At 42.5% G+C, this 27,059-nt stretch overlaps 1 protein-coding gene across 3 annotated transcripts in view; it reads right to left on the bottom strand.

Annotated features, from left to right (window-relative positions):
* The window catches only part of LOC128698386 (uncharacterized), a 98,868-nt gene that overhangs the window by 60,226 nt on the left and 11,583 nt on the right, over positions 1 to 27,059 (bottom strand). For all 3 annotated transcript variants that reach the window (XM_070083447.1, XM_070083445.1, XM_070083446.1), the window contains exons 3-4: positions 11,152 to 11,330; positions 2,496 to 2,651 (exon numbers count right to left, since the gene is read on the bottom strand). In XM_070083447.1, coding sequence (XP_069939548.1) covers positions 2,496 to 2,651; positions 11,152 to 11,330 — 335 coding nt within the window. The remainder of the gene's footprint in view (positions 1 to 2,495; positions 2,652 to 11,151; positions 11,331 to 27,059) is intronic.

Raw genomic sequence — 27,059 nt, 5'->3', positions numbered from 1 at the left:
ACTAGGTAGTGTCTCTGCCTCTTATTAAGCAGATTGAGGCTCAAGCCTCCACCACTCCTTGTGTTGAATGACACTCTCAGGCTTTCAACTTCACATAATTATAATGGCTTAATACAATTCTTTTTTTTTTTCAACAAACCGGCCATATCCCACCAAGGCAGGGTGGCCCAAAAAGAAAAACGAAAGTTTCTCTTTTTAAATTTAGTAATTTATACAAAGGGGTTACTAGCCCCTTGCTCCCGGCATTTTAGTTGCCTCTTACAACACTCACTTGGCAGGACCTTAGTACCTCCCTGGGTGGTTGCTGTCTACCAACCTACTACCTATACATGTAATACAATTCTTAGCTGAGAAAAATAATGACATTACCAATGAACACCTTGTGATGCTGATAAGATGTAGTCTCTTCTTGTACAGAAGTGAAATGAATAATGTACTGTGGTACAGAATAAAAAATTTACTTTGAGTGCATCAATACTTTACAGGTTTCCCTAACTTTACCTGGGTTGGTTTTGTGCAAATTTCCTATTATGAAATATCACATTCCTAATGGTAATTCCTCATTCACAATATACATATCGTCATATGTGAACAGTGCAGTTTGCAAGTCACACTGAAGATATTTATTATGTGGAATTAAATGCTGAATGACTCTACATATCAAAAAAATGAGAATGAAAAGATGATCCCTGGTGTTTAGAAGTACTGTACTGTACTGTACTAAAAGAAATAGAGAGACCTAGGAACTAACATAATGAGACAATATTTAAATACTAATTTTAGTGTTTGCATCACAAGTGATAAGTACCACTATTCAATTTCCTGACTGGGCAAGACATGTGGGTAAGTTTCCCTACACCTCTGCCTTAGTTCACCTAGCAGTAAATATACACTTTACCTGGGTTTTTGCTGACTGTTCTGGGTTACCCTTGGAAGTGGTACACAGTAGTTAGGACTGGCCTTCAATATGAACTGAGGATAACAATTCTTGGCCTATACAAATTAATTGTTAGTATATAGAGAGTAAAAGTGAGAATAAAGGAGTGGTAAGGGAGTGTAAAAGAAGATCAAATGAAGGAGGTTGAAGGTTCTGTCAACAAATTTTGCTGAGAATAAGAAAAAGGTTGAGAAAGCTTAGGGAACAAATGGATATGACAGTTAAAAGAACAGAAGAGGGGAGTTATTAGATAGGGAGTTGGAGGCATTGGGAAGATGGCAGGAATATTTTCAGAAGCTGTTAATGTTGATGAAGAAAGCAAGGCAGTGATTTCAAACATTGACCAGGGAAGTATAACATCCTTTTATGAGTGAGGAAGAGCCAGACGTGAGAGTGGGATAAGTGTACGAGGCAGCTGGTAAAATGAAATGGGGTAAAGCAGCTGAAACTGATAGGATCAAGAGAGAGACTTTAAAAGCAAATGGTAATATAGTATTGGAGTGGCTGGTACTTCTGTTCAGCAAATGTATGAAAAAGGGGAAGGTACCTAGGGGACTGGCAGAGAGTATGCATAGTCCGGATGTATAAAGGAAATAGGGACAAAAGAGTTTAAAAATTATACGGGAGAAGGCTGGTATGTTAAAAAAGTAAATGGAATAATCCAATACAAAAAGACAATAAAAATCTTTTAATGTGAACAGAAGAGACCCATTGAGTGGAATACCTGAAGTATACCTAGAGAGAGTTCTGGGGGTCAACGCCCCCATGGCCCGGTCTGTGACCAGGCCTCATGGTGGATCAGGGCCTGATCAACCAGGCTGTTACTGCTGGCTGCATGTAATCCAACATAAGAACCACAGCATGGCTGGCAAGGTACTGACTTCAGGTGCCTGTCCAGTGCCTGCTTTGAAGACAGCCAGGGGTCTATTGGTAATTCCCCTGATGTATGCTGGGAGGCAGTTGAATAGTCTTGGGCCCCTGACACTTATTGTGTTGTCTCTTATCATGCTTGTGGCACCCCTGCTTTTCATTGGGGGGATGTTGCATCATTTGCCAAGTCTTTTCCTTTCATAGGGAGTGATTTTCATGTGCAAGTTTGGTACTAGTCCCTCTAGGATTTTCCAGGTGTATATAATCATGTATCTCTCCTTCCTGCATTCTAGGGAGTACAGGTTTAGGAACTTCAAGTGTTCCCAGTAACTGAGGTGGTTTATCGCAGTTATGCGTGCTATGAAAGTTCTCTGGTCAGCAATTTCACATGCCCTGAAAAGTGCTGTTAGTGTGCAGCAATATTCCAGCCTAGATAGAACAAGCAACCTGAAGAGTGTCATCACAAGCTTGGCATCCCTGGTTTTGAAGGTTCTCATTATCCATCCAAAATAAAGACTGTCAAATAATCAAATGAACATTTGTGTCAACATTCCTTTGCCAACAGATTTCAACCAAGGTACGTTAAGAGTCTGGGCTGAATATATACATGGTTATAATAAAATGGAGACATAAAAGATCATATGAACATTACTGCACAGGTCTGCATTTTTAAGATTTATGAACGTACCCAGAACCTCATCCTTCCCAGCATCCTCGTCAGACTCATCAAGAGGTTTCTGCATTTCTTCTTCTTTGATGGACTTTCTTGGTCAAGTGTATGCTTTTTTGAGGTTGTGACATGAGTCATCACTGGGGTTTGGGGCAGAGAAACTTCTGATTGCTTCTGTAAAACAAATACTGTGTGTAAGTAATTGTCCATTAACCACTTACAAAAACAGATTATCATTATAGTCTTGGGGAAACACTAAACTACCTGCTGGGATCATTAGAGTGCCTAGGAGGCAACCAAATGAAATGTAAGGAAAGTGTAGCTCCAATTTCTTAAATCAAGAGCAAGAATATTAAAACCAAGCTATGCTATGTGTGGCTTTTCTTCAGCATTTGGTTTGTTATATTGTCAGTCCTAGTCAATCTCATTCTAGCAAGTTGTAATAATGTTGGAAAGTTACATATATTGTGATAGGTTAAAGAAGCCATGTACACTTAATAAAACATTTAATGATGGCTACATTTCATTCTCCAGAAGCTTTATCAAGACTATTAGCTTGACTAAACTCACAGAGAATAAAACAGCCACAATAAAATGTCTTTTTAGTTGTGCATGTATTCATTGTCAAACATTCCAGCAGTCTATCAGTATTTATAAAAAGAAAGAGAAGGTAAACAATTCTCTGTATCATGAACCTTCACCACCACACCAACCATCTATCTCACATTTCTTAATATATGACAGTGTAAACACGTTATCAGGCTTTTACATGCATTTGAAAATGAAAAAAAAGGCTGTTTCACTTTACAGTAGTAGCCTGGAACCTAACATGTTGCATAAGCAGGGCCCTACAGTAGCCTGGAACCTAACATGTTGCATAAGCAGGGCCCTACAGTAGCCTGGAACCTAACATGTTGCATAAGCAGGGCCCTACAGTAGCCTGGAACCTAACATGTTGCATAAGCAGGGCCCTACAGTAGCCTGGAACCTAACATGTTGTATAAGCAGGGCCCTACAGTAGCCTGGAACCTAACATGTTGTATAAGCAGGGCCCTACAGTAGCCTGGAACCTAACATGTTGTATAAGCAGGGCCCTGCAGTAGCCTGGAACCTAACATGTTGTATAAGCAGGGCCCTACAGTAGCCTGGAACCTAACATGTTGTATAAGCAGGGCCCTACAGTAGCCTGGAACCTAACATGTTGTATAAGCAGGGCCCTACAGTAGCCTGGAACCTAACATGTTGTATAAGCAGGGCCCTACAGTAGCCTGGAACCTAACATGTTGTATAAGCAGGGCCCTACAGTAGCCTGGAACCTAACATGTTGTATAAGCAGGGCCCTACAGTAGCCTGGAACCTAACATGTTGTATAAGCAGGGCCCTACAGTAGCCTGGAACCTAACATGTTGTATAAGCAGGGCCCTACAGTAGCCTGGAACCTAACATGTTGTATAAGCAGGGCCCTACAGTAGCCTGGAACCTAACATGTTGTATAAGCAGGGCCCTACAGTAGCCTGGAACCTAACATGTTGTATAAGCAGGGCCCTACAGTAGCCTGGAACCTAACATGTTGTATAAGCAGGGCCCTGCAGTAGCCTGGAACCTAACATGTTGTATAAGCAGGGCCCTACAGTAGCCTGGAACCTAACATGTTGTATAAGCAGGGCCCTACAGTAGCCTGGAACCTAACATGTTGTATAAGCAGGGCCCTACAGTAGCCTGGAACCTAACATGTTGTATAAGCAGGGCCCTAAAGTAGCCTGGAACCTAACATGTTGTATAAGCAGGGCCCTACAGTAGCCTGGAACCTAACATGTTGTATAAGCAGGGCCCTACAGTAGCCTGGAACCTAACATGTTGTATAAGCAGGGCCCTACAGTAGCCTGGAACCTAACATGCTGTATAAGCAGGGCTCTACAGTAGCCTGGAACCTAACATGCTGTATAAGCAGGGCCCTACAGTAGCCTGGAACCTAACATGCTGTATAAGCAGGGCCCTACAGTAGCCTGGAACCTAACATGCTGTATAAACAGGGCCCTACAGTAGCCTGGAACCTAACATGTTGTATAAGCAGGGCCCTACAGTAGCCTGGAACTTAACATGCTGTATAAGCAAGGCCCTACAGTAGCCTGGAACCTAACATGCTGCATAAGCAGGGCCCTACAGTAGCCTGGAACCTAACATGTTGCATAAGCAGGGCCCTACAGTAGCCTGGAACCTAACATGTTGTATAAGCAGGGCCCTACAGTAGCCTGGAACCTAACATGTTGTATAAGCAGGGCCCTGCAGTAGCCTGGAACCTAACATGTTGTATAAGCAGGGCCCTACAGTAGCCTGGAACCTAACATGTTGTATAAGCAGGGCCCTACAGTAGCCTGGAACCTAACATGTTGTATAAGCAGGGCCCTACAGTAGCCTGGAACCTAACATGTTGTATAAGCAGGGCCCTACAGTAGCCTGGAACCTAACATGTTGTATAAGCAGGGCCCTACAGTAGCCTGGAACCTAACATGTTGTATAAGCAGGGCCCTACAGTAGCCTGGAACCTAACATGTTGTATAAGCAGGGCCCTACAGTAGCCTGGAACCTAACATGTTGTATAAGCAGGGCCCTACAGTAGCCTGGAACCTAACATGTTGTATAAGCAGGGCCCTACAGTAGCCTGGAACCTAACATGTTGTATAAGCAGGGCCCTACAGTAGCCTGGAACCTAACATGTTGTATAAGCAGGGCCCTACAGTAGCCTGGAACCTAACATGTTGTATAAGCAGGGCCCTGCAGTAGCCTGGAACCTAACATGTTGTATAAGCAGGGCCCTACAGTAGCCTGGAACCTAACATGTTGTATAAGCAGGGCCCTACAGTAGCCTGGAACCTAACATGTTGTATAAGCAGGGCCCTACAGTAGCCTGGAACCTAACATGTTGTATAAGCAGGGCCCTACAGTAGCCTAGAACCTAACATGTTGTATAAGCAGGGCCCTACAATAGCCTGGAACCTAACATGTTGTATAAGCAGGGCCCTACAGTAGCCTGGAACCTAACATGTTGTATAAGCAGGGCCCTACAGTAGCCTGGAACCTAACATGCTGTATAAGCAGGGCTCTACAGTAGCCTGGAACCTAACATGCTGTATAAGCAGGGCCCTACAGTAGCCTGGAACCTAACATGTTGTATAAGCAGGGCCCTACAGTAATCTGGAACCTAACATGCTGTATAAGCAGGGCCCTACAGTAGCCTGGAACCTAACATGTTGTATAAGCAGGGCCCTACAGTAGCCTGGAACCTAACATGCTGTATAAGCAGGGCTCTACAGTAACCTGGAACCTAACATGCTGTATAAGCAGGGCCCTACAGTAGCCTGGAACCTAACATGTTGTATAAGCAGGGCCCTACAGTAATCTGGAACCTAACATGCTGTATAAGCAGGGCCCTACAGTAGCCTGGAACCTAACATGCTGTATAAGCATGGCCCTACAGTAGCCTGGAACCTAACATGCTGTATAAGCAGGGCCCTACAGTAGCCTGGAACCTAACATGCTGTATAAGCAGGGCCCTACAGTAGCCTGGAACATAACATGCTGTATAAGCAGGGCCCTACAGTAGTCTGGAACCTAACATGCTGCATAAGCAGGGCCCTACAGTAGTCTGGAACTTAACATGCTGTATAAGCAGGGCCCTACAGTAGCCTGGAACCTAACATGTTGTATAAGCAGGGCCCTACAGTAGCCTGGAACCTAACATGCTGTATAAGCAGGGCCCTACAGTAGCCTGGAACCTAACATGCTGTATAAGCAGGGCCCTACAGTAGTCTGGAACTTAACATGCTGTATAAGCAGGGCCCTACAGTAGCCTGGAACCTAACATGTTGTATAAGCAGGGCCCTACAGTAGCCTGGAACCTAACGTGTTGTATAAGCAGGGCCCTACAGTAGCCTGGAACCTAACATGCTGTATAAGCAGGGCCCTACAGTAGCCTGGAACCTAACATGTTGTATAAGCAGGGCCCTACAATAGCCTGGAACCTAACATGCTGTATAAGCAGGGCCCTACAGTAGCCTGGAACCTAACATGTTGTATAAGCAGGGCCGTACAGTAGCCTGGAACCTAACATGTTGTATAAGCAGGGCCCTACAGTAGCCTGGAACCTAACATGCTGTATAAGCAGGGTGCTACAGTAGCCTGGAACGTAACATGTTGTATAAGCAGGGCCCTACAATAGCCTGGAACCTAACATGCTGTATAAGCAGGGCCCTACAGTAGTCTGGAACTTAACATGCTGTATAAGCAGGGCCCTACAGTAGCCTGGAACCTAACATGTTGTATAAGCAGGGCCCTACAGTAGCCTGGAACCTAACATGTTGTATAAGCAGGGCCCTACAGTAGCCTGGAACCTAACATGCTGTATAAGCAGGGCCCTACAGTAGCCTGGAACCTAACATGTTGTATAAGCAGGGCCCTACAATAGCCTGGAACCTAACATGCTGTATAAGCAGGGCCCTACAGTAGCCTGGAACCTAACATGTTGTATAAGCAGGGCCCTACAGTAGCCTGGAACCTAACATGCTGTATAAGCAGGGCCCTACAGTATCCTGGAACCTAACATGTTGTATAAGCAGGGCCCTATAGTAGCCTGGAACCTAACCTGCTGTATAAGCAGGGCCCTAAAGTAGTCTGGAACCTAACCTGCTGTATAAGCAAGTCCCTACAGTAGCCTGGAACCTAACATGCTGTATAAGCAGGGCCCTACAGTAGTGGGGAACCTAACATGCTGTATGAGCAGGGCCCTACAGTAGCCTGGAACATAACATGCTGTATAAGCAGGGCCTTACAGTAGTCTGGAACTTAACATGCTGTATAAGAAGGGCCCTACAGTAGCCTGGAACCTAACATGCTGTATAAGCAGGGCCCTACAGTAGCCTGGAACCTAACCTGCTGTATAAGCAGGGCCCTAAAGTAGTCTGCAACCTAACCTGCTGTATAAGCAAGACCCTACAGTAGCTAGGAACCTAACATGCTGTATAAGCAGGGCCCTAAAGTAGTCTGGAACCTAACATGCTGTATAAGCAGGGCCCTACAGTAGCCTGGAACCTAACCTGCTGTAGAAGCAGGGCCCTAAAGTAGTCTGTGTTATTTTGTTGTTCCTTATTACTTTGAAAGTAAGGTTCTCACTACATGTTCTAGTGTGGGGTAGCTTTTACATAAAGGCTTTATGTCTAGGGTAATAGTTACATTCATGATTGATCATCCTCAGTCTCTGAAATCTTTTCACCAGCCCTCTTCACAGGTTATTTAAACTACCTCTATAAAAAAAATATAACTGTATTCTAAATAGATATGTACAGAATATACAATTACAGCACTCACATATTCAAAACATAAGCCTGCACACCCCTTAGCTGCTCTTCAAAGACAGCCCACATGGTGGATCTGGACAAATTGCCCTTCTTTCTTCTGGACTATCTCTGGGCTAACCAGTGTTTTGACACACTTTATTCACCCTGGGTATGGTGGCCACAACTTAAGTTATAAAACTCACCCCAGAGGTCCTACCAGCTTCAAGTCAACAAAAGAGAGAGAGAGGGAGAGGGAGGAGCCTAGCTAAGCTCCTCCTACACCCACCAAGAAACAAAAGACTGTTGCCAAGCACAATTCTCTAGTTACCACGCCTTATTTACTTTTACAAAAAGAAATACAACTTTATAAACTACTTATTTAAATTGTGTGTTTGTGTGTCTATAGTATAACCTATTATACTGAGAAAAACAGGCTTGACCCAGCTGCCTCTCAGTCCCTAAGAGTAATCTTCCCTTAGGGCCATTTAACCCGTAAACGGTCCAAACGTATATACGTATACGTTTTTTCAACATCTGAAAGTACAGTGGACCCCCGCATAGCAACCTTAATCCGTGCAAGAGGGCTGGCTGTTATGCGAAATGTTCGGTATGCGAATGAATTTTCCCCATAAGAAATAATGGAAATCAAATTAATCCGTGCAAGACACCCAAAAGTATGAAAAAAAAATTTTTACCACATGAAATATACATTTTCCTACACACAAAGAGAAGGATACATGCACAATAGTAGAGTAGTACATGCACAATATATATTGTGCATGTACTACTCTACTAAATGAAGAATAAATGACACTTACCTTTATTGAAGATGCAGCAATGACTGATGAGACACTGTGTCCTGGGAGTGCCTTTTCCTCCTGAGTACTGTAGGTCCTGTTTGGTATTTTCTTCCAGAACAGGCCTTATCACACTGTGTATGTCACTACGATTCTTAAATCTCTCAAACCAACCTTTGCTGGCTCTAAATTCACCAATATGAGCACTAGTTCCAGGCATTTTCCCTGTTCACCTGGGTGTTAGTCGACTGGTGTGGGTTGCATCCTGGGAGACAAGATTAAGGACCCCAATGGAAATAAGTTAGACAGTCTTCAATGACACTGACTTTTTTGGGCTATCCTGGGTGGCAAATCCTCTGGGGTTAATTGTTTCTTGGTATTCTCAATAAGCCACACCAACAACGGTGCTACAGCAGCAGCAGCAGCTGACGGTGGTACAGCAGCAACTGACGATGTTACAGCAGCAGCAGACGATGCTACAGCAGCAGCAGCAGCAGACGATGCTACAGCAGCAGCAGCAGCTGACGGTGGTACAGCAGCAACAGACGATGCTACAGCAGCAACAGACGATGCTACAGCAGCAGCAGACGATGCTACAGCAGCAACTGACGATGTTACAGCAGCAGCAGACGATGCTACAGCAGCAGCAGCAGCAGACGATGCTACAGCAGCAGCAGCAGCTGACGGTGGTACAGCAGCAACAGACGATGCTACAGCAGCAACAGACGATGCTACAGCAGCAGCAGACGATGCTACAGCAGCAACTGACGATGTTACAGCAGCAGCAGACGATGCTACAGCAGCAGCAGCAGCAGACGATGCTACAGCAGCAGCAGCAGCAGCTGACGGTGGTACAGCAGCAGCTGACGGTGGTACAGCAGCAACAGACGATGCTACAGCAGCAACAGACGATGCTACAGCAGCAACAGACGATGCAACAGCAGCAGCAGACGATGCTACAGCAGCAGCAGACGATGCTACAGCAGCAGCAGACGATGCTACAGCAGCAGCAGACGATGCTACAGCAGCAGCAGACGATGCTACAGCAGCAGCAGACGGTACTACAGCAGCAGGAGCAGCTGACGGTGGTACAGCAGCAGCAGCTGACAGTGCAGCAGCAGCTGACGGTGATACAGCAACAGCAGCTGTACCACCAATAGTAGCGATGGTTGATTGGGGTTTATTATACAACCTGGCCAGCTCGGAGACACGCACTCCACTTTCATACTTATCAATGATCTTTTTCTTCATCTCCATAGTAATTGTCACCCTTATTGCTGTAGGGTTGGCACTAGAAGCTTTCTTGGGGCCCATGGTCACTTATTTTCCAGAAAAAAATCACAAAAACACTGTAATAATACGAAATGTTCCGATTGTATGCTTGGATGTTACCGCGGAGGCTGGCTGGTAAACAATGCCACCGGCGGAACATGTGAGCGTGGCTCAGGCCGCACATTGGACGCGTCTCGGACGAAGGGCGCTGAGCGGGTTTTTGGGCGGTATGCGAGGCAAAATTTTAGCGATCAAAGCGTCCGGTATGCGGATTGTCCGTTATGCAAGGCGTCCGGTATGCGGGGGTCCACTGTATGTAAAAAAAGTAATCTCTTTTTTTTTTTACATTTGAAAATGTGTAAAAAAACTTTGATTAACTTTTTTTTTTTTGTTATACAGTGGACCCCTGGTTTACGATCAGCTCCCAATGCGACCAATTATGTAAGTGTATTTATGTAAGTGCATTTGTATGTGTATGTTTGGGGGTCTGAAATGGACTAATCTAATTCACAATATTCCTTATGGGAACAAATTCGGTCAGTACTGGAACCTGAACATAATTCTGGAATGAAATAATATCGTAAACTGGGGGTCCACTGTATTTGAAAATATGTCAAAAAAAGGAAGATCTACTTTTGGAGCACTACACATGTGAATGTAGATCTGCTTGGACCGTTTACAGGTTAAGTGCTGTATCCTCATCAATTCAATATAATTAGGTATTCCAGAGTAACTGTTACAGATACATAAACACATGTTGGGTCCTATAGCCCCATAACAGATTGGAACCTAACCCACTGTATAAGCAGGGCCCTACAGTAGCCTGGAACCTAATCTGCTGTATAAGCAGGGCCCTACAGTAGCCTGGAACCTAACCTGCTATATAAGCAGGGCCCTACAGTAGCCTGGAACCTAACCTGCCGTATGAGCAGGGCCCTACAGTAGTCTGGAACCTAACCTATTATATAAGCAGAGCCCTACAATAGCCTGGAACCTAACCTGATGTATAAGCAGGGTTCTACAGTAGCCTGGAACTTAACCTGTTGTATAAGAAGAGCCCTACAATAGCCTGGAACCTAACCTGCTGTATAAGCAGGGCCCTACAGTAGCCTGGAACCTAACTTGCTGTATAAGTGGAGCCCTACAATAGCCTGGAACCTAACCTGCTGTATAAATGGGGCCCTCCTGTAACAGGCTACACAAATGTTTTTGTGGAGACCTTTTCCATCAACTATAATTATTTACTATTTATTATAAATTAGCAGTACTCACCATCATTCCTTCTTGCGATTCATTTTCCAACCTGCGATTCTTCTTTTTCTTTGTATTTTCTTTCCCCTCGGTTTCCACCATCTGGTTCTCCGCTTCAATGTCTTCCTCCTGGTTGTCTGTGCTTAAGTTAGGCATCTTTTTGGTGTCTTTATGCCTCCTTTTCTTCTTTTCTGGCAATACTAAAAATAAATTTTGCATGAAAGTGTCAAAATTATGCATTGCTTCTTGAAAGCCAATTCTGAAAATTGCTAAATAACAAAGAACCAGTATTAAGAGATTATAAAAAGACCTCTCATTTGATAAAATTTAATGAAATCAAATTATTTAACAGAAAGCATCAGTATCATTACCCCATGTTGCATAGCCTTTTGCTATGCAACATGGGGTAATGATACTGATGCTTTGTCTGTTAAACAATTTCCTTTCATTTATTTTCAACAGCTATGTGAAATTATTAAGAGATATTCAGAAAAACTTCATTTTTAACCCCTTTGAGGGTGGGTCCCATTGCTCTATGGCTTTGAAGCCCAGGTCGGTCCCATAGTTCTACGCCATGAGCTCAGCTCACTCAAACAAGCTGTGAGTGGTAAATTTGGGCTTAGGTATGAGAGAATGGGTCTATGCAGTAAGTGTGCACTATATAAAAAAAATCCTGTAACAGTACACAATGGGGAAAAAACTGACCGTATTTTTGGTTTAAAACAGACCGGGCCATGGGGGTGTTGACCCCTGGAACCCTCTCCAGGTACACTCCATGTAACTTTGCAGTGCATTTTCGTGTGGTTTTTATGACTGCATTCTCAGTTTCTTGGTCTCATTTGATATAATGGAAGATATGTTACAGAAATAGGGATGATTTTGATGAGCTTCAGGACTAAAAAAAGCTTGAAATTGAGCTCAAAGTAGTTGAAATGTTTGATTTTTGCTGATATTCCAGAGTACACAAATGACATCAGTTCTCCAATATGTATCCATATGTCCAGTCTAATATGCTTTGAGAAATGCAATGACATTTATACAATTATTACAATAGTGCACCAGTCTGCCTAACAGTAAATTTTCTATTTTTTGTGTGAATAAAAATTCTAAATGGAATTCACATGTAATATTGGAGAGGCCTGGGGACCTAACTAACGAACGGAGGAAATGTTATTTTAGTGCCAGGAATGTCTGCACGATTTATTCTGGACCCTATTTTTAAATTGGCATTTCTTGAATTTTGTGTGAAATTTGTCAAATTGCCAATTTCTGATGACCATTGCATAGTTGAAATAGTTGAATGGGTTTCCTGGAGATTGCCTGGAAAGGGTTTCGGGGGTCAATTCCCCCGCAGCCCGGTCTGAGACCAGGCCTCATGGTGGATCAGGGTCTCATCAACCAAGCTGGTTTCTTTTACACAATCGATAGAATGGAAGGAATACTAGCGAAACAGCCAAAAATTTGGTAGACTGGAATAGTGTAATTGGCCCAAAGTGGACTCAAACTGGGCAAAATTGCCGATGCATTAGTATAGCTGACACTGCAAAATTCGCAAAAAAAAAAAAAAAAAAAAAAAAAAAACACATTTTCATCAGCTTTCCACCAAATGTGGTACTTTTTGTTTTATTATCTTCACAAACAATTCTCCACCATTTCACAAGAAAGTTTTTTTCCTTGAATTTTTCCAATCCTGAGAGCAAGTTTGACAGCAGGGGTCTTATTACAATATTAAAATTCTGTTAATCAAACCTATATCATATCTAGGGGAATCAAAACCAATACTCGACCTGTAGAGAATTAAGATATTTACTTATTTTATTATTTGGACATGATACATAGTTGTACAAAGAAATACAGTGATTGAGTGTACATGCCAAAAGCCCCTTGTATGCCGAGCATTATGGGCAGGCTTAAAATTAACTTAAGATTGATGATATGTTCAGGGTAAAAATTACAGTAAACATATTACAACATGAAGTACAAATGAGCATTTCAATTAAGAAGTTTGGTAGGGTGTGCAAAAGAAGAAAATTAAAGGTGAATACAGGAAAGAGTAAGGTTATGAGGATAACAAAAAGATTAGGTGATGAAAGATTGAATATCAGATTGGAGGGAGAGAGTATGGAGGAGGTGAACGTATTCAGATATTTGGGAGTGGACGTGTCAGCGGATGGGTCTATGAAAGATGAGGTGAATCATAGAATTGATGAGGGAAAAAGAGTGAGTGGTGCACTTAGGAGTCTGTGGAGACAAAGAACTTTGTCCTTGGAGGCAAAGAGGGGAATGTATGAGAGTATAGTTTTACCAACGCTCTTATATGGGTGTGAAGCGTGGGTGATGAATGTTGCAGCGAGGAGAAGGCTGGAGGCAGTGGAGATGTCATGTCTGAGGGCAATGTGTGGTGTGAATATAATGCAGAGAATTCGTAGTTTGGAAGTTAGGAGGAGGTGCGGGATTACCAAAACTGTTGTCCAGAGGGCTGAGGAAGGGTTGTTGAGGTGGTTCGGACATGTAGAGAGAATGGAGCAAAACAGAATGACTTCAAGAGTGTATCAGTCTGTAGTGGAAGGAAGGCGGGGTAGGGGTCGGCCTAGGAAGGGTTGGAGGGAGGGGGTAAAGGAGGTTTTGTGTGCGAGGGGCTTGGACTTCCAGCAGGCATGCGTGAGCGTGTTTGATAGGAGTGAATGGAGACAAATGGTTTTTAATACTTGACGTGCTGTTGGAGTGTGAGCAAAGTAACATTTATGAAGGGATTCAGGGAAACCGGCAGGCCGGACTTGAGTCCTGGAGATGGGAAGTACAGTGCCTGCACTCTGAAGGAGGGGTGTTAATGTTGCAGTTTAAAAACTGTAGTGTAAAGCACCCTTCTGGCAAGACAGTGATGGAGTGAATGATGGTGAAAGTTTTTCTTTTTCGGGCCACCCTGCCTTGGTGGGAATCGGCCGGTGTGATAATAAAATAAATAATAATTAAGAAGTTTTATAGTTGTACAAATTAGTAGCATAATAATTTATAATATAATCCAGTCAAATCGAATAAAATCAATGAATTGTAGTGCAGAAACAGGTCATATGGCCATTAGATGAGTTACTGTGCATTCAAGAGAGTGGGGTATTCTATTAGGTAATGTAATTGAAAAACATAGTTTGATAGGGTCACAAGTTATACATTTATGAGATACAGTTATTCAGTATTTATCTAGTTGTGGGTGAGTAAGTGGTTTTTAAGAAGAGTCTTGAATTATTATATTATATCATAGTGACTATCTGTCCATTTAACTTTGTTTACCATTACTTAGCTTACTCCCTTATATATTTTCTCCTTTATTTTAGTTTTAAATAACTACCTTAGTTCATATATTCACAATTGTTAAAATAATCAAGGTGCCATTTTCAGGTGCTACATCGACGACATTTTTTGCCTAATACAAGGGGAACGGGAAACAATACAGCAACTAGTGGACTGGGCGAATGCAGCACACCCATCCCTTCGTTTCACCTATGAAACTAATGTCTCTAAACTCTAAACTAATACGTTCATTATTTTACTATTATATTCCCTAACTCCTATATTTGATTACCACTTTATTTGTTCACCACCACTTATTTTAGTACCTTTTATATTGTCTCCTTTATTTTAGCTTTAAAGAACTACCTTAGTTCATATATTTACATTTGTTAAAATAATTCAGGTGCTATTTTTTAGCTTTAGAATACGTATTTACTTTGTCTTATACTTAAGTCTAATTATAGATTCACTATAAATCTTATGATTACAAGCAATGATCCTGATACCAACCTCTTATTGACTGACTTAAATGAATCAAACAGTAACTGTAATTACTACACAGCAGAACAATCAAAGGCACTTCTCAGAGCCAACAACAACATAACTGTCTTTAACTACAATATCAGATCTTTAAGTAAACATTATGATGACCTCATAACATTACTAAATTCCCTGCATGCCAGTATGTCCATCATTACTCTCACCAAAACCTGGCTAAAGCCTGATACTACAGATGTCTATGCCATTCCTGGTTACACAGCCATACACAACTGTAGACCAGATCAACAAGGGGGTGGCACAACTATATACTACTCAGACCAACTAGAATGCATCACTAATACTTGCACAAGGGATGAGCATGGAGAATATATAATAGCTAAATTCAAATCCAAATACCTACAAAAACCTCTCACAGTGATAAACATCTACAGAGTACCACAGTCAAACATTAGCTGTTTTAGTGAAAACCTAGGAAGTATGATAACTGATGCACGCATGAATAAAGATCACTTACTACTCTCAGGTGACTTCAATATAAATCTCCTGCAAGACCAGGACCCACACATTACTGAATTCACAAACACTATGAGTAACTGCTTGGTGCTACCAACAGTAACAAAACCTACAAGAATTACAGAGACTAGTGTTTCCCTACTTTCTATTATGTCTTGTGGGGAAAATTAATTTGACTAACGGCTGGCTAGCTCTCTGGAACGGATTAATGCTGTTGGTTGAGGGTCCACTGTATAGTGTATTATTTTTATTGTTGTAATTATTATTATTCTTAGTATGTACATATTATAATTATTATTATTATTAATACATATGTATTATAATTATTATTATTATTAATTTGGGGAAATGGAGCACAGATCCAATTCCCTAGATCAAGAGCCCATCACCATGTACATGGTGGAGGCAGTGGAGATGTCATGTCTGAGGGCAATGTGTGGTGTGAATATAATGCAGAGAATTCGTAGTTTGGAAGTTAGGAGGAGGTGCGGGATTACCAAAACTGTTGTCCAAAGGGCTGAGGAAGGGTTGTTGAGGTGGTTCGGACATGTAGAGAGAATGGAGGTAAACAAAATGACTTCAAGAGTGTATCAGTCTGTGGTGGAAGGAAGGCGGGGTAGGAGTCGGTCTAGGAAAGGTTGGAGGGAGGGGGTAAAGGAGGTTTTGTGTGCGAGGGGCTTGGACTTCCAGCAGGCATGCATGAGCGTGTTTGATAGGAGTGAATGGAGACAAATGGTTTTTAATACTTGACGTGCTGTTGGAGTGTGAGCAAAGTAACATTTATGAAGGGGCTCAGGGAAACCAGCAGGCCGGACTTGAGTCCTGGAGATGGGAAGTACAGTGTCTACACTCTGAAGGAGGGGTGTTAATGTTGCAGTTTAAAAACTGTAGTGTAAAGCACCCTTCTGGCAAGACAGTGATGGAGTGAATGATGGTGAAAGTTTTTCTTTTTCGGGCCACCCTGCCCTGGTGGGAATCGGCCAGTGTGATAATAAAAAAAATATTATAATAATAATTATAACAATAATAATAATGCAATGTAATAATAATAATAATAATACAGTGGACCCTCAATAACCGTAAGGCTCGAAAGTTGTAATTTTCGAAAATCTGAACGTTATTTTCATCAAAACAATGACTCGCAAATCGTCGTTTGATTTGCAAATAGTTGTTCGTCCCGGATGTGTACACATGGCTCCGAGTCGCCTCGCACTCCCTTCCCAGCCAGTGTGGCATTGTTTACCAGTGAGTGACAGTCCCTTCACCTGTTCATACGAAATATTTCATAATATTCCATTCATTTTAGTGCTTGCAACTGCTAAATAAGCTACCATGGCTCCAAAGAAAGCTCCTAGTGCCAGGCCTTTGGTAAAGAAGGTGAGAAATACGACTGAATTCAAGAAAAATATCATTGAATAATATGGAAGCGGCATACATGTGACCAAACTGGCCAGGATGTATAAGAAACCCCATACAACCATAGCTTCCATCATGGCCAAGAAAAAGGAAATCAAGGAAGCTGTTGTTGCAAAGGGGGTAAATATGCTGACAAAAATGAGGTCACCAGTACTCGAAGATGTTGAGAAGTTATTATTGGTGTGGATAAATGAGAAACAATTAGTAGGAGATAGTCTTATGCAGTCGCTTATTTGTGAAAAGGCCAGGCAGTTGCATGACGATCTCGTAAAGAAATTGCTTGCAATGAGTACAGTGGACCCCCGCATAGCGATTTTAATCCGTGCAAGAGGGCTCATTGTTATGCGAAATGATCGGTATGCGAATGAATTTTCCCCATAAGAAATAATGGAAATCAAATTAATCCGTGCAAGACACCCAAAAGTATGAAAAAAAAATTTTTACCACATGAAATGTTAATTTTAATACACACAAACTGAAAAAGGCATGCACAATTACATGACACTTACTTTTATTGAAGATCTGGTGATGATTGATGGGATGGGAGGAGGAGAGAGAGAGTGTTAGTGTTTAGAAGGGGAATCCCCTTCCATTAAGACTTGAGGTGTCAAGTCCTTTTCTGGGGTTACTTCCCTTCTTCTTTTAATGCCACTAGGACCAGCTTCAGAGTCACTGGACTTCTTTCGCACAACATATCTGTCCATAGTGGCCTGTACCTCTCGTACCTTTATGACTTCCCTGAAGTGTTTCACAACATTGTCAGTGTAATAATCACCAGCACGGTTGCAATAGCTGTGTGAGGGTGATTTTCATCCATGAAGCTTTGCACTTCAAGCCACTTTGCACAGATTTCCTTAATCTTTGAAGTAGGCAACTTCTTCAATTTCTCTCTCCCCTCCTCTGAACCAGTTTCCTCAGGTCTGGCCTCATGCTGTTGAAGTTGATCTATCAGCTCATCAGTGGTTAGTTCTTCATTGTCCTCCTCCACCAACTCTTCCACATCCTCCCCACTAACCTCCAACCCCAAGGACTTTCCCAATGCCACAATGGATTCCTCAACTGGCATAATCCTCTCAGGGTTAGCCTCAAACCCTTCAAAATCCCTTTTGTCTACACATTCTGGCCACAGTTTCTTCCAAGCAGAGTTCAAGGTCTTCTTAGTCACTCCCTCCCAAGCCTTACCTATAAGGTTTACACAATTGAGGATATTAAAGTGATCTCTCCAAAAGTCTCTTAGAGTCAGATGAGTTTCTGAGGTCACTACAAAGCACCTTTCAAACAGAGCTTTTGTGTACAGTTTTTTGAAGTTTGCAATAACCTGCTGGTCCATGGGCTGCAGGAGAGGAGTGGTATTAGGAGGCAAAAACTTCACCTTAATGAAATTCATGTCCCCATAAAGTCGCTCTGCCTCGTCTGTAGGATGACCAGGGACATTGTCTAACACCAGGAGGCACTTAAGTTCTAATTTCTTTTCAGTTAGGTAATCTTTCACATTGGGGGCAAATGCATGGTGTAACCAGTCATAGAAAAAGTCCCTAATGACCCATGCCTTACTGTTTGCCCTCCACAGCACACACAAATTCTCCTTGAGGACATTCTTTTGCCTGAACGGTCTGGGAGTTTCAGAGTGATACACTAATAAAGGCTTAACTTTGCAATCACCAGTAGCATTGGAACACATCAACAAAGTAAGCCTGTCTTTCATAGGCTTATGTCCTGGGAGTGCCTTTTCCTCCTGAGTAATGTAGGTCCTGCTTGGCATTTTCTTCCAAAACAGGCCTGTTTCATCACAATTAAACACTTGTTCAGGTTTCAGTCCTTCAGCCTCTATGTACTCCTTGAATTCATGCACATATTTTTCAGCCATCTTTTAGGAGTGAAGAAGAGCAGAATGTAAGTGTGGGGGAGGTACGTGAGGCATTACGTAAAATGAAAGGGGGTAAAGCAGCTGGAACTGATGGGATCATGACAGAAATGTTAAAAGCAGGGGGGGATATAGTGTTGGAGTGGTTGGTACTTTTGTTTAATAAATGTATGAAAGAGGGGAAGGTACCTAGGGATTGGCGGAGAGCATGTATAGTCCCTTTATATAAAGGGAAAGGGGACAAAAGAGACTGTAAAAATTATAGAGGAATAAGCTTACTGAGTATACCAGGAAAAGTGTACGGTAGGGTTATAATTGAAAGAATTAGAGGTAAGACAGAATGTAGGATTGCAGATGAGCAAGGAGGTTTCAGAGTGGGTAGGGGATGTGTAGATCAAGTGTTTACATTGAAGCATATATGTGAACAGTATTTAGATAAAGGTAGGGAAGTTTTTATTGCATTTATGGATTTAGAAAAGGCATATGATAGAGTGGATAGAGGAGCAATGTGGCAGATGTTGCGAGTATATGGAATAGGTGGTAAGTTATTAAATGCTGTAAAGAGTTTTTATGAGAATAGTGAGGCTCAGGTTAGGGTGTGTAGAAGAGAGGGAGACTACTTCCCGGTAAAAGTAGGTCTTAGACAGGGATGTGTAATGTCACCATGGTTGTTTAATATATTTATAGATGGGGTTGTAAAGGAAGTAAATGCTAGGGTGTTCGGGAGAGGGGTGGGATTAAATTTTGGGGAATCAAATTCAAAATGGGAATTGACACAGTTACTTTTTGCTGATGATACTGTGCTTATGGGAGATTCTAAAGAAAAATTGCAAAGGTTAGTGGATGAGTTTGGGAATGTGTGTAAAGGTAGAAAGTTGAAAGTGAACATAGAAAAGAGTAAGGTGATGAGGGTGTCAAATGATTTAGATAAAGAAAAATTGGATATCAAATTGGGGAGGAGGAGTATGGGAGAAGTGAATGTTTTCAGATACTTGGGAGTTGACGTGTCGGCGGATGGATTTATGAAGGATGAGGTTAATCATAGAATTGATGAGGGAAAAAAGGTGAGTGGTGCGTTGAGGTATATGTGGAGTCAAAAAACGTTATCTATGGAGGCAAAGAAGGGAATGTATGAAAGTATAGTAGTACCAACACTCTTATATGGGTGTGAAGCTTGGGTGGTAAATGCAGCAGCGAGGAGACGGTTGGAGGCAGTGGAGATGTCCTGTTTAAGGGCAATGTGTGGTGTAAATATTATGCAGAAAATTCGGAGTGTGGAAATTAGGAGAAGGTGTGGAGTTAATAAAAGTATTAGTCAGAGGGCAGAAGAGGGGTTGTTGAGGTGGTTTGGTCATTTAGAGAGAATGGATCAAAGTAGAATGACATGGAAAGCATATAAATCTATAGGGGAAGGAAGGCGGGGTAGGGGTCGTCCTCGAAAGGGTTGGAGAGAGGGGGTAAAGGAGGTTTTGTGGGCAAGGGGCTTGGACTTCCAGCAAGCGTGCGTGAGCGTGTTAGATAGGAGTGAATGGAGACGAATGGTACTTGGGACCTGACGATCTGTTGGAGTGTGAGCAGGGTAATATTTAGTGAAGGGATTCAGGGAAACCGGTTATTTTCATATAGTCGGACTTGAGTCCTGGAAATGGGAAGTACAATGCCTGCACTTTAAAGGAGGGGTTTGGGATATTGGCAGTTTGGAGGGATATGTTGTGTATCTTTATATGTGTATGCTTCTAGACTGTTGTATTCTGAGCACCTCTGCAAAAACAGTGATAATGTGCGAGTGTGGTGAAAGTGTTGAATGATGATGAAAGTATTTTCTTTTTGGGGATTTTCTTTCTTTTTTGGGTCACCCTGCCTCGGTGGGAGACGGCCGACTTGTTGAAAAAAAAAAAAAAAAAAAAAAAAAAAAAAATTTAAGCCGCTTTGTGGTCCGAACTGGCAGCCTCACCATGCCTTATCACACTATGTATGCCACTACGCTTCTTAAATCTCTCACACCAACCTTTGCTGGCCTTAAATTCACTCACATCAGCACTAGATGCAGGCATTTTTTTAATTAAATCCTCATGCAACTTCCTAGCCTTTTCGCTTATGATCGCTTGAGAGACGCTATCTCCTGCTAGCTGTTTTTCATTTATCCACACCAATAAGAGTCTCTCAACATCTTCCATCACTTGTGATCTCTGTTTCGAAAACACAGTTAAACCTTTGGCCCGGTGGCCTGGAGGCTAAAGCTCCCGCTTCACACACGGAGGGCCCGAGTTCGATTCCCGGCGGGTGGAAACATTTCGACACGTTTCCTTACACCTGTTGTCCTGTTCACCTAGCAGCAAATAGGTACCTGGGTGTTAGTCGACTGGTGTGGGTCGCATCCTGGGGGACAAAATTAAGGACCCCAATGGAAATAAGTTAGACAGTCCTCGATGACGCACTGACTTTCTTGGGTTATCCTGGGTGGCTAACCCTCTGGGGTTAAAAATCCGAACGAAATCTTATCTTATCTTATCTTATCTTAACAGCTTCCTTGATTGCCTTTCTGGTGCCCACAATAGTAGCGATGGTTGATTGGGGTTTCTTGTACAACCTGGCCAGGTCGGCGATATGCACTCCACTTTCATACTTATCAATGATCTCTTTCTTCATCTCTATAGTAATTCTCACCCTTATTGCTGTACGGTTGGCACTAGAAGCTTTCTTGGGGCCCATGGTCACTTATTTTCCAGAGAAAATCACCAAAAACAATGTAATAATACGAAATGTTCCGATTGTATGCTTGGATGTTACCGCGGAGGCTGGCTGGTAAACAATGGCACGGGCGGCACATGTGAGGCTGGCTGAGGGCGCACATTGGACGCGTCTCGGACGCGTCTCGGACGAACAGCGGTGAGCGGGTTTTTGAGCGGTATGCGAGGCAAAATTTTTGCGATTAAAGCGAGCGGTATGCGGATTAAACATTATGTGAAAATCACCAAAAACAATGTAATAATACGAAATGTTCCAATTGTATGCTTGGATGTTACCGCTGAGGCTGGCTGGTAAACAATGGCACGGGCGGCACATGTGAGGCTGGCTGAGGGCGCACATTGGACGCGTCTCGGACGAACAGCGGTGAGCGGGTTTTTGAGCGGTATGCGAGGCAAAATTTTTGCGATTAAAGCGAGCGGTATGCGGATTAAACATTATGTGATGCCAACGGTATGCGGGGGTCCACTGTACTCATATTTGTGAATTTAAAGCCAGCAAAGATTGGTTTGAGAGATTTAAGAACCATAGTGGCATACATAGTGTGATAAGGCATGGCGAGGCTGCCAGTTCGGACAAAATTGCAGCTACAAAACTTTTAAGTGAATTCAAGGAGTACATACAGACTGAACAATTAAAACCTGAACAAGTGTTCAATTGTGGCAAAACAGGCCTCTTTTGGAAGAAAATGCCAAAGAGGAGCTACATTACTTAGGAGGAAAAGGGACTGCCAGGACACAAGCCTATGAAAGACAGGCTGATGCTCATGTTTTGTAGTAATGCTAGTGGGGGATTTCAAAGTGAAGCCGTTACTAGTGCATCATTCTGAAAATCCCAGAGCATTCAAGAAAAACAATGTTATGAAGAGTAAATTGTGTGGGTTTTGGAAAGCTAATAATAAGGCATGGGTGACGTGGGAAATTTTCGTCAAGTGGTTCAATAAAGTGTTTGGCCTTAGTGTGAAGAATTACCTCCTGGAAAAGAAATTGAATCTCAAATGCCTCCTGCTAATGGACAATGCACCTGCTCATCCTCCAAACTTGGATGACCTAATTCTGGAGGAGTTTGGGTTCATCACAGTAAAGTTCTTGCCCCCTAATACCACTCCTCTCCTCCACCCCATGGACCAGCAGATCATTTCAAACTTTAAAAAACTCTACACCAAAGCAATGTTTCAAAGGTGCTTTAATGTGACCTCAGACACTCACTTGACCCTAAGAGAGTTTTGGAAAGATCACTTCAGTATCCTCTATTGCATAAACCTTACGGGTAAGGCTTGGGAGCGAGTGACTACCAGGACTTAGAGCTCTGCTTGGGGAAAACTGTGGCCAGACTGTGTCCACAAGAGGGATTTTGAAGGGTTTGGGGCTGACCCTGACGAGCTTATGGCAGTTGTGGAATCTATTGTGGCATTGGGGAGTTCCATGGGGTTGGATGTGAGTTTGGAGGATGTGGAAGAGTTGGTGGAGGACCACAACAAAGAGCTAACCACTGAGGAGCTGCAAGAGCTTCAGCTGGAACAGCAACAGACCGCAGCTCAGAATATTGCTGCAGAAGAGGAAGAGAAATGGAAGAAGTTGCCTTCTTGAGAAATTAAGGAGATTTTTTTAAATGTGGGGTAGGATAGAAAGATTTATGGAGAAACATCACCCTGACAAGGCTGTTGGAAGCCATATTGGCAACTTGTACAGTGACAAAGTCTTGGCCCATTTTAGGGAAGTTTTAAAGAGATGCCAGAAATAGAGCTATCTGGACACTTTTTTTGCAAAACAGGGCTCCAATGACTCAAGCTGGTCCTAGTGGCATTAAGAAACAGAGAAGTAACCCCAGAAAAGGACTTGGTACCTGAGGTGTTGATGGAAGGGAATTCCCCTTCCAAACAGTAAATAATCCAATCTCTCTCCTCCTCCAGTCTTCCATACACTAAGAAGAATTACCAATAAAGGTAAGTGTTATGCTGTTAATGTTTCATTCATCATGTCCCATTGTGCAGTGTATGTACTACATCTATATTTCATGTAAAAAAAAAATTTGTTTTAATACTTCTGGGTGTAGTAGGTAGTAGGTTGGTAGACAGCAACCGCCCAGGGAGGTACTATCGTCCTGCCAAGTGAGTGTAAAACGGAAACCTGTAATTGTTTTACACGATGGTAGGATTGCTGGTGTCTTTTTTCTGTCTCATAAACATGCAAGATTTCAGGTACATCTTGCTACTTCTACTGACACTTAAGGCACACTACACATACATTATTTTTATTATTTTTTTTATTATCACACCGGCCGATTCCCACCAAGGCAGGGTGGCCCGAAAAAGAAAAACTTTCACCATCATTCACTCCATCACTGTCTTGCCAGAAGGGTGCTTTACACTACAGTTTTTAAACTGCAACATTAACACCCCTCCTTCAGAGTGCAGGCACTGTACTTCCCATCTCCAGGACTCAAGTCCGGCCTGCCGGTTTCCCTGAATCCCTTCATAAATGTTACTTTGCTCACACTCCAACAGCACGTCAAGTATTAAAAACCATTTGTCTCCATTCACTCCTATCAAACACGCTCACGCATGCCTGCTGGAAGTCCAAGCCCCTCGCACACAAAACCTCCTTTACCCCCTCCCTCCAACCCTTCCTAGGCCGACCCCTACCCCGCCTTCCTTCCACTACAGACTGATACACTCTTGAAGTCATTCTGTTTCGCTCCATTCTCTCTACATGTCCGAACCACCTCAACAACCCTTCCTCAGCCCTCTGGACAACAGTTTTGGTAATCCCGCACCTCCTCCTAACTTCCAAACTACGAATTCTCTGCATTATATTCACACCACACATTGCCCTCAGACATGACATCTCCACTGCCTCCAGCCTTCTCCTCGCTGCAACATTCATCACCCACGCTTCACACCCATATAAGAGCGTTGGTAAAACTATACTCTCATACATTCCCCTCTTTGCCTCCAAGGACAAAGTTCTTTGTCTCCACAGACTCCTAAGTGCACCACTCACTCTTTTTCCCTCATCAATTCTATGATTCACCTCATCTTTCATAGACCCATCCGCTGACACGTCCACTCCCAAATATCTGAATACGTTCACCTCCTCCATACTCTCTCCCTCCAATCTGATATTCAATCTTTCATCACCTAATCTTTTTGTTATCCTCATAACCTTACTCTTTCCTGTATTCACCTTTAATTTTCTTCTTTTGCACACCCTACCAAATTCATCCACCAATCTCTGCAACTTCTCTTCAGAATCTCCCAAGAGCACAGTGTCATCAGCAAAGAGCAGCTGTGACAACTCCCACTTTGTGTGTGATTCTTTATCTTTTAACTCCACGCCTCTTGCCAAGACCCTCGCATTTCTTACAACCCCATCTATAAATATATTAAACAACCACGGTGACATCATACATCCTTGTCTAAGGCCTACTTTTACTGGGAAAAAATTTCCCTCTTTCCTACATACTCTAACTTGAGCCTCACTATCCTCGTAAAAACTCTTCACTGCTTTCAGTAACCTACCTCCTACACCATACACTTGCAACATCTGCCACATTGCCCCCCTATCCACCCTGTCATACGCCTTTTCCAAATCCATAAATGCCACAAAGACCTCTTTAGCCTTATCTAAATACTGTTCACTTATATGTTTCACTGTAAACACCTGGTCCACACACCCCCTACCTTTCCTAAAGCCTCCTTGTTCATCTGCTATCCTATTCTCCGTCTTACTCTTAATTCTTTCAATTATAACTCTACCATACACTTTACCAGGTACACTCAACAGACTTATCCCCCTATAATTTTTGCACTCTCTTTTATCCCCTTTGCCTTTATACAAAGGAACTATGCATGCTCTCTGCCAATCCCTAGGTACCTTACCCTCTTCCATACATTTATTAAATAATTGCACCAACCACTCCAAAACTATATCCCCACCTGCTTTTAACATTTCTATCTTTATCCCATCAATCCCGGCTGCCTTACCCCCTTTCATTTTACCTACTGCCTCACGAACTTCCCCCACACTCACAACTGGCTCTTCCTCACTCCTACAAGATGTTATTCCTCCTTGCCCTATACACGAAATCACAGCTTCCCTATCTTCATCAACATTTAACAATTCCTCAAAATATTCCTTCCATCTTCCCAATACCTCTAACTCTCCATTTAATAACTCTCCTCTCCTATTTTTAACTGACAAATCCATTTGTTCTCTAGGCTTTCTTAACTTGTTAATCTCACTCCAAAACTTTTTCTTATTTTCAACAAAATTTGTTGATAACATCTCACCCACTCTCTCATTTGCTCTCTTTTTACATTGCTTCACCACTCTCTTAACTTCTCTCTTTTTCTCCATATACTCTTCCCTCCTTGCATCACTTCTACTTTGTAAAAACTTCTCATATGCTAACTTTTTCTCCCTTACTACTCTCTTTACATCATCATTCCACCAATCGCTCCTCTTCCCTCCTGCACCCACTTTCCTGTAACCACAAACTTCTGCTGAACACTCTAACACTACATTTTTAAACCTACCCCATACCTCTTCGACCCCATTGCCTATGCTCTCATTAGCCCATCTATCCTCCAATAGCTGTTTATATCTTACCCTAACTGCCTCCTCTTTTAGTTTATAAACCTTCACCTCTCTCTTCCCTGATGCTTCTATTCTCCTTGTATCCCATCTACCTTTTACTCTCAGTGTAGCTACAACTAGAAAGTGATCTGATATATCTGTGGCCCCTCTATAAACATGTACATCCTGAAGTCTACTCAACAGTCTTTTATCTACCAATACATAATCCAACAAACTACTGTCATTTCGCCCTACATCATATCGTGTATACTTATTTATCCTCTTTTTCTTAAAATATGTATTACCTATAACTAAACCCCTTTCTATACAAAGTTCAATCAAAGGGCTCCCATTATCATTTACACCTGGCACCCCAAACTTACCTACCACACCCTCTCTAAAAGTTTCTCCTACTTTAGCATTCAAGTCCCCTACCACAATTACTCTCTCACTTGGTTCAAAGGCTCCTATACATTCACTTAACATCTCCCAAAATCTCTCTCTCTCCTCTGCATTCCTCTCTTCTCCAGGTGCATACACGCTTATTATGACCCACTTCTCGCATCCAACCTTTACTTTAATCCACATAAATCTTGAATTTACACATTCATATTCTCTTTTCTCCTTCCATAACTGATCATTTAACATTACTGCTACCCCTTCCTTTGCTCTAACTCTCTCAGATACTCCAGATTTAATCCCATTTATTTCCCCCCACTGAAACTCTCCTACCCCCTTCAGCTTTGTTTCGCTTAGGGCCAGGACATCCAACATCTTAAAATATGTATTACCTATAACTAAACCCCTTTCTATACAAAGTTCAATCAAAGGGCTCCCATTATCATTTACACCTGGCACCCCAAACTTACCTACCACACCCTCTCTAAAAGTTTCTCCTACTTTAGCATTCAAGTCCCCTACCACAATTACTCTCTCACTTGGTTCAAAGGCTCCTATACATTCACTTAACATCTCCCAAAATCTCTCTCTCTCCTCTGCATTCCTCTCTTCTCCAGGTGCAT

This window comes from Cherax quadricarinatus, chromosome 9 (genome assembly GCF_038502225.1).
Source record: "Cherax quadricarinatus isolate ZL_2023a chromosome 9, ASM3850222v1, whole genome shotgun sequence".
NCBI lineage: Eukaryota > Metazoa > Arthropoda > Malacostraca > Decapoda > Parastacidae > Cherax > Cherax quadricarinatus.
The sequence above is the reverse complement of the archived record's forward strand: the minus strand, read 5'-3'. Positions and strand labels throughout refer to the sequence as shown.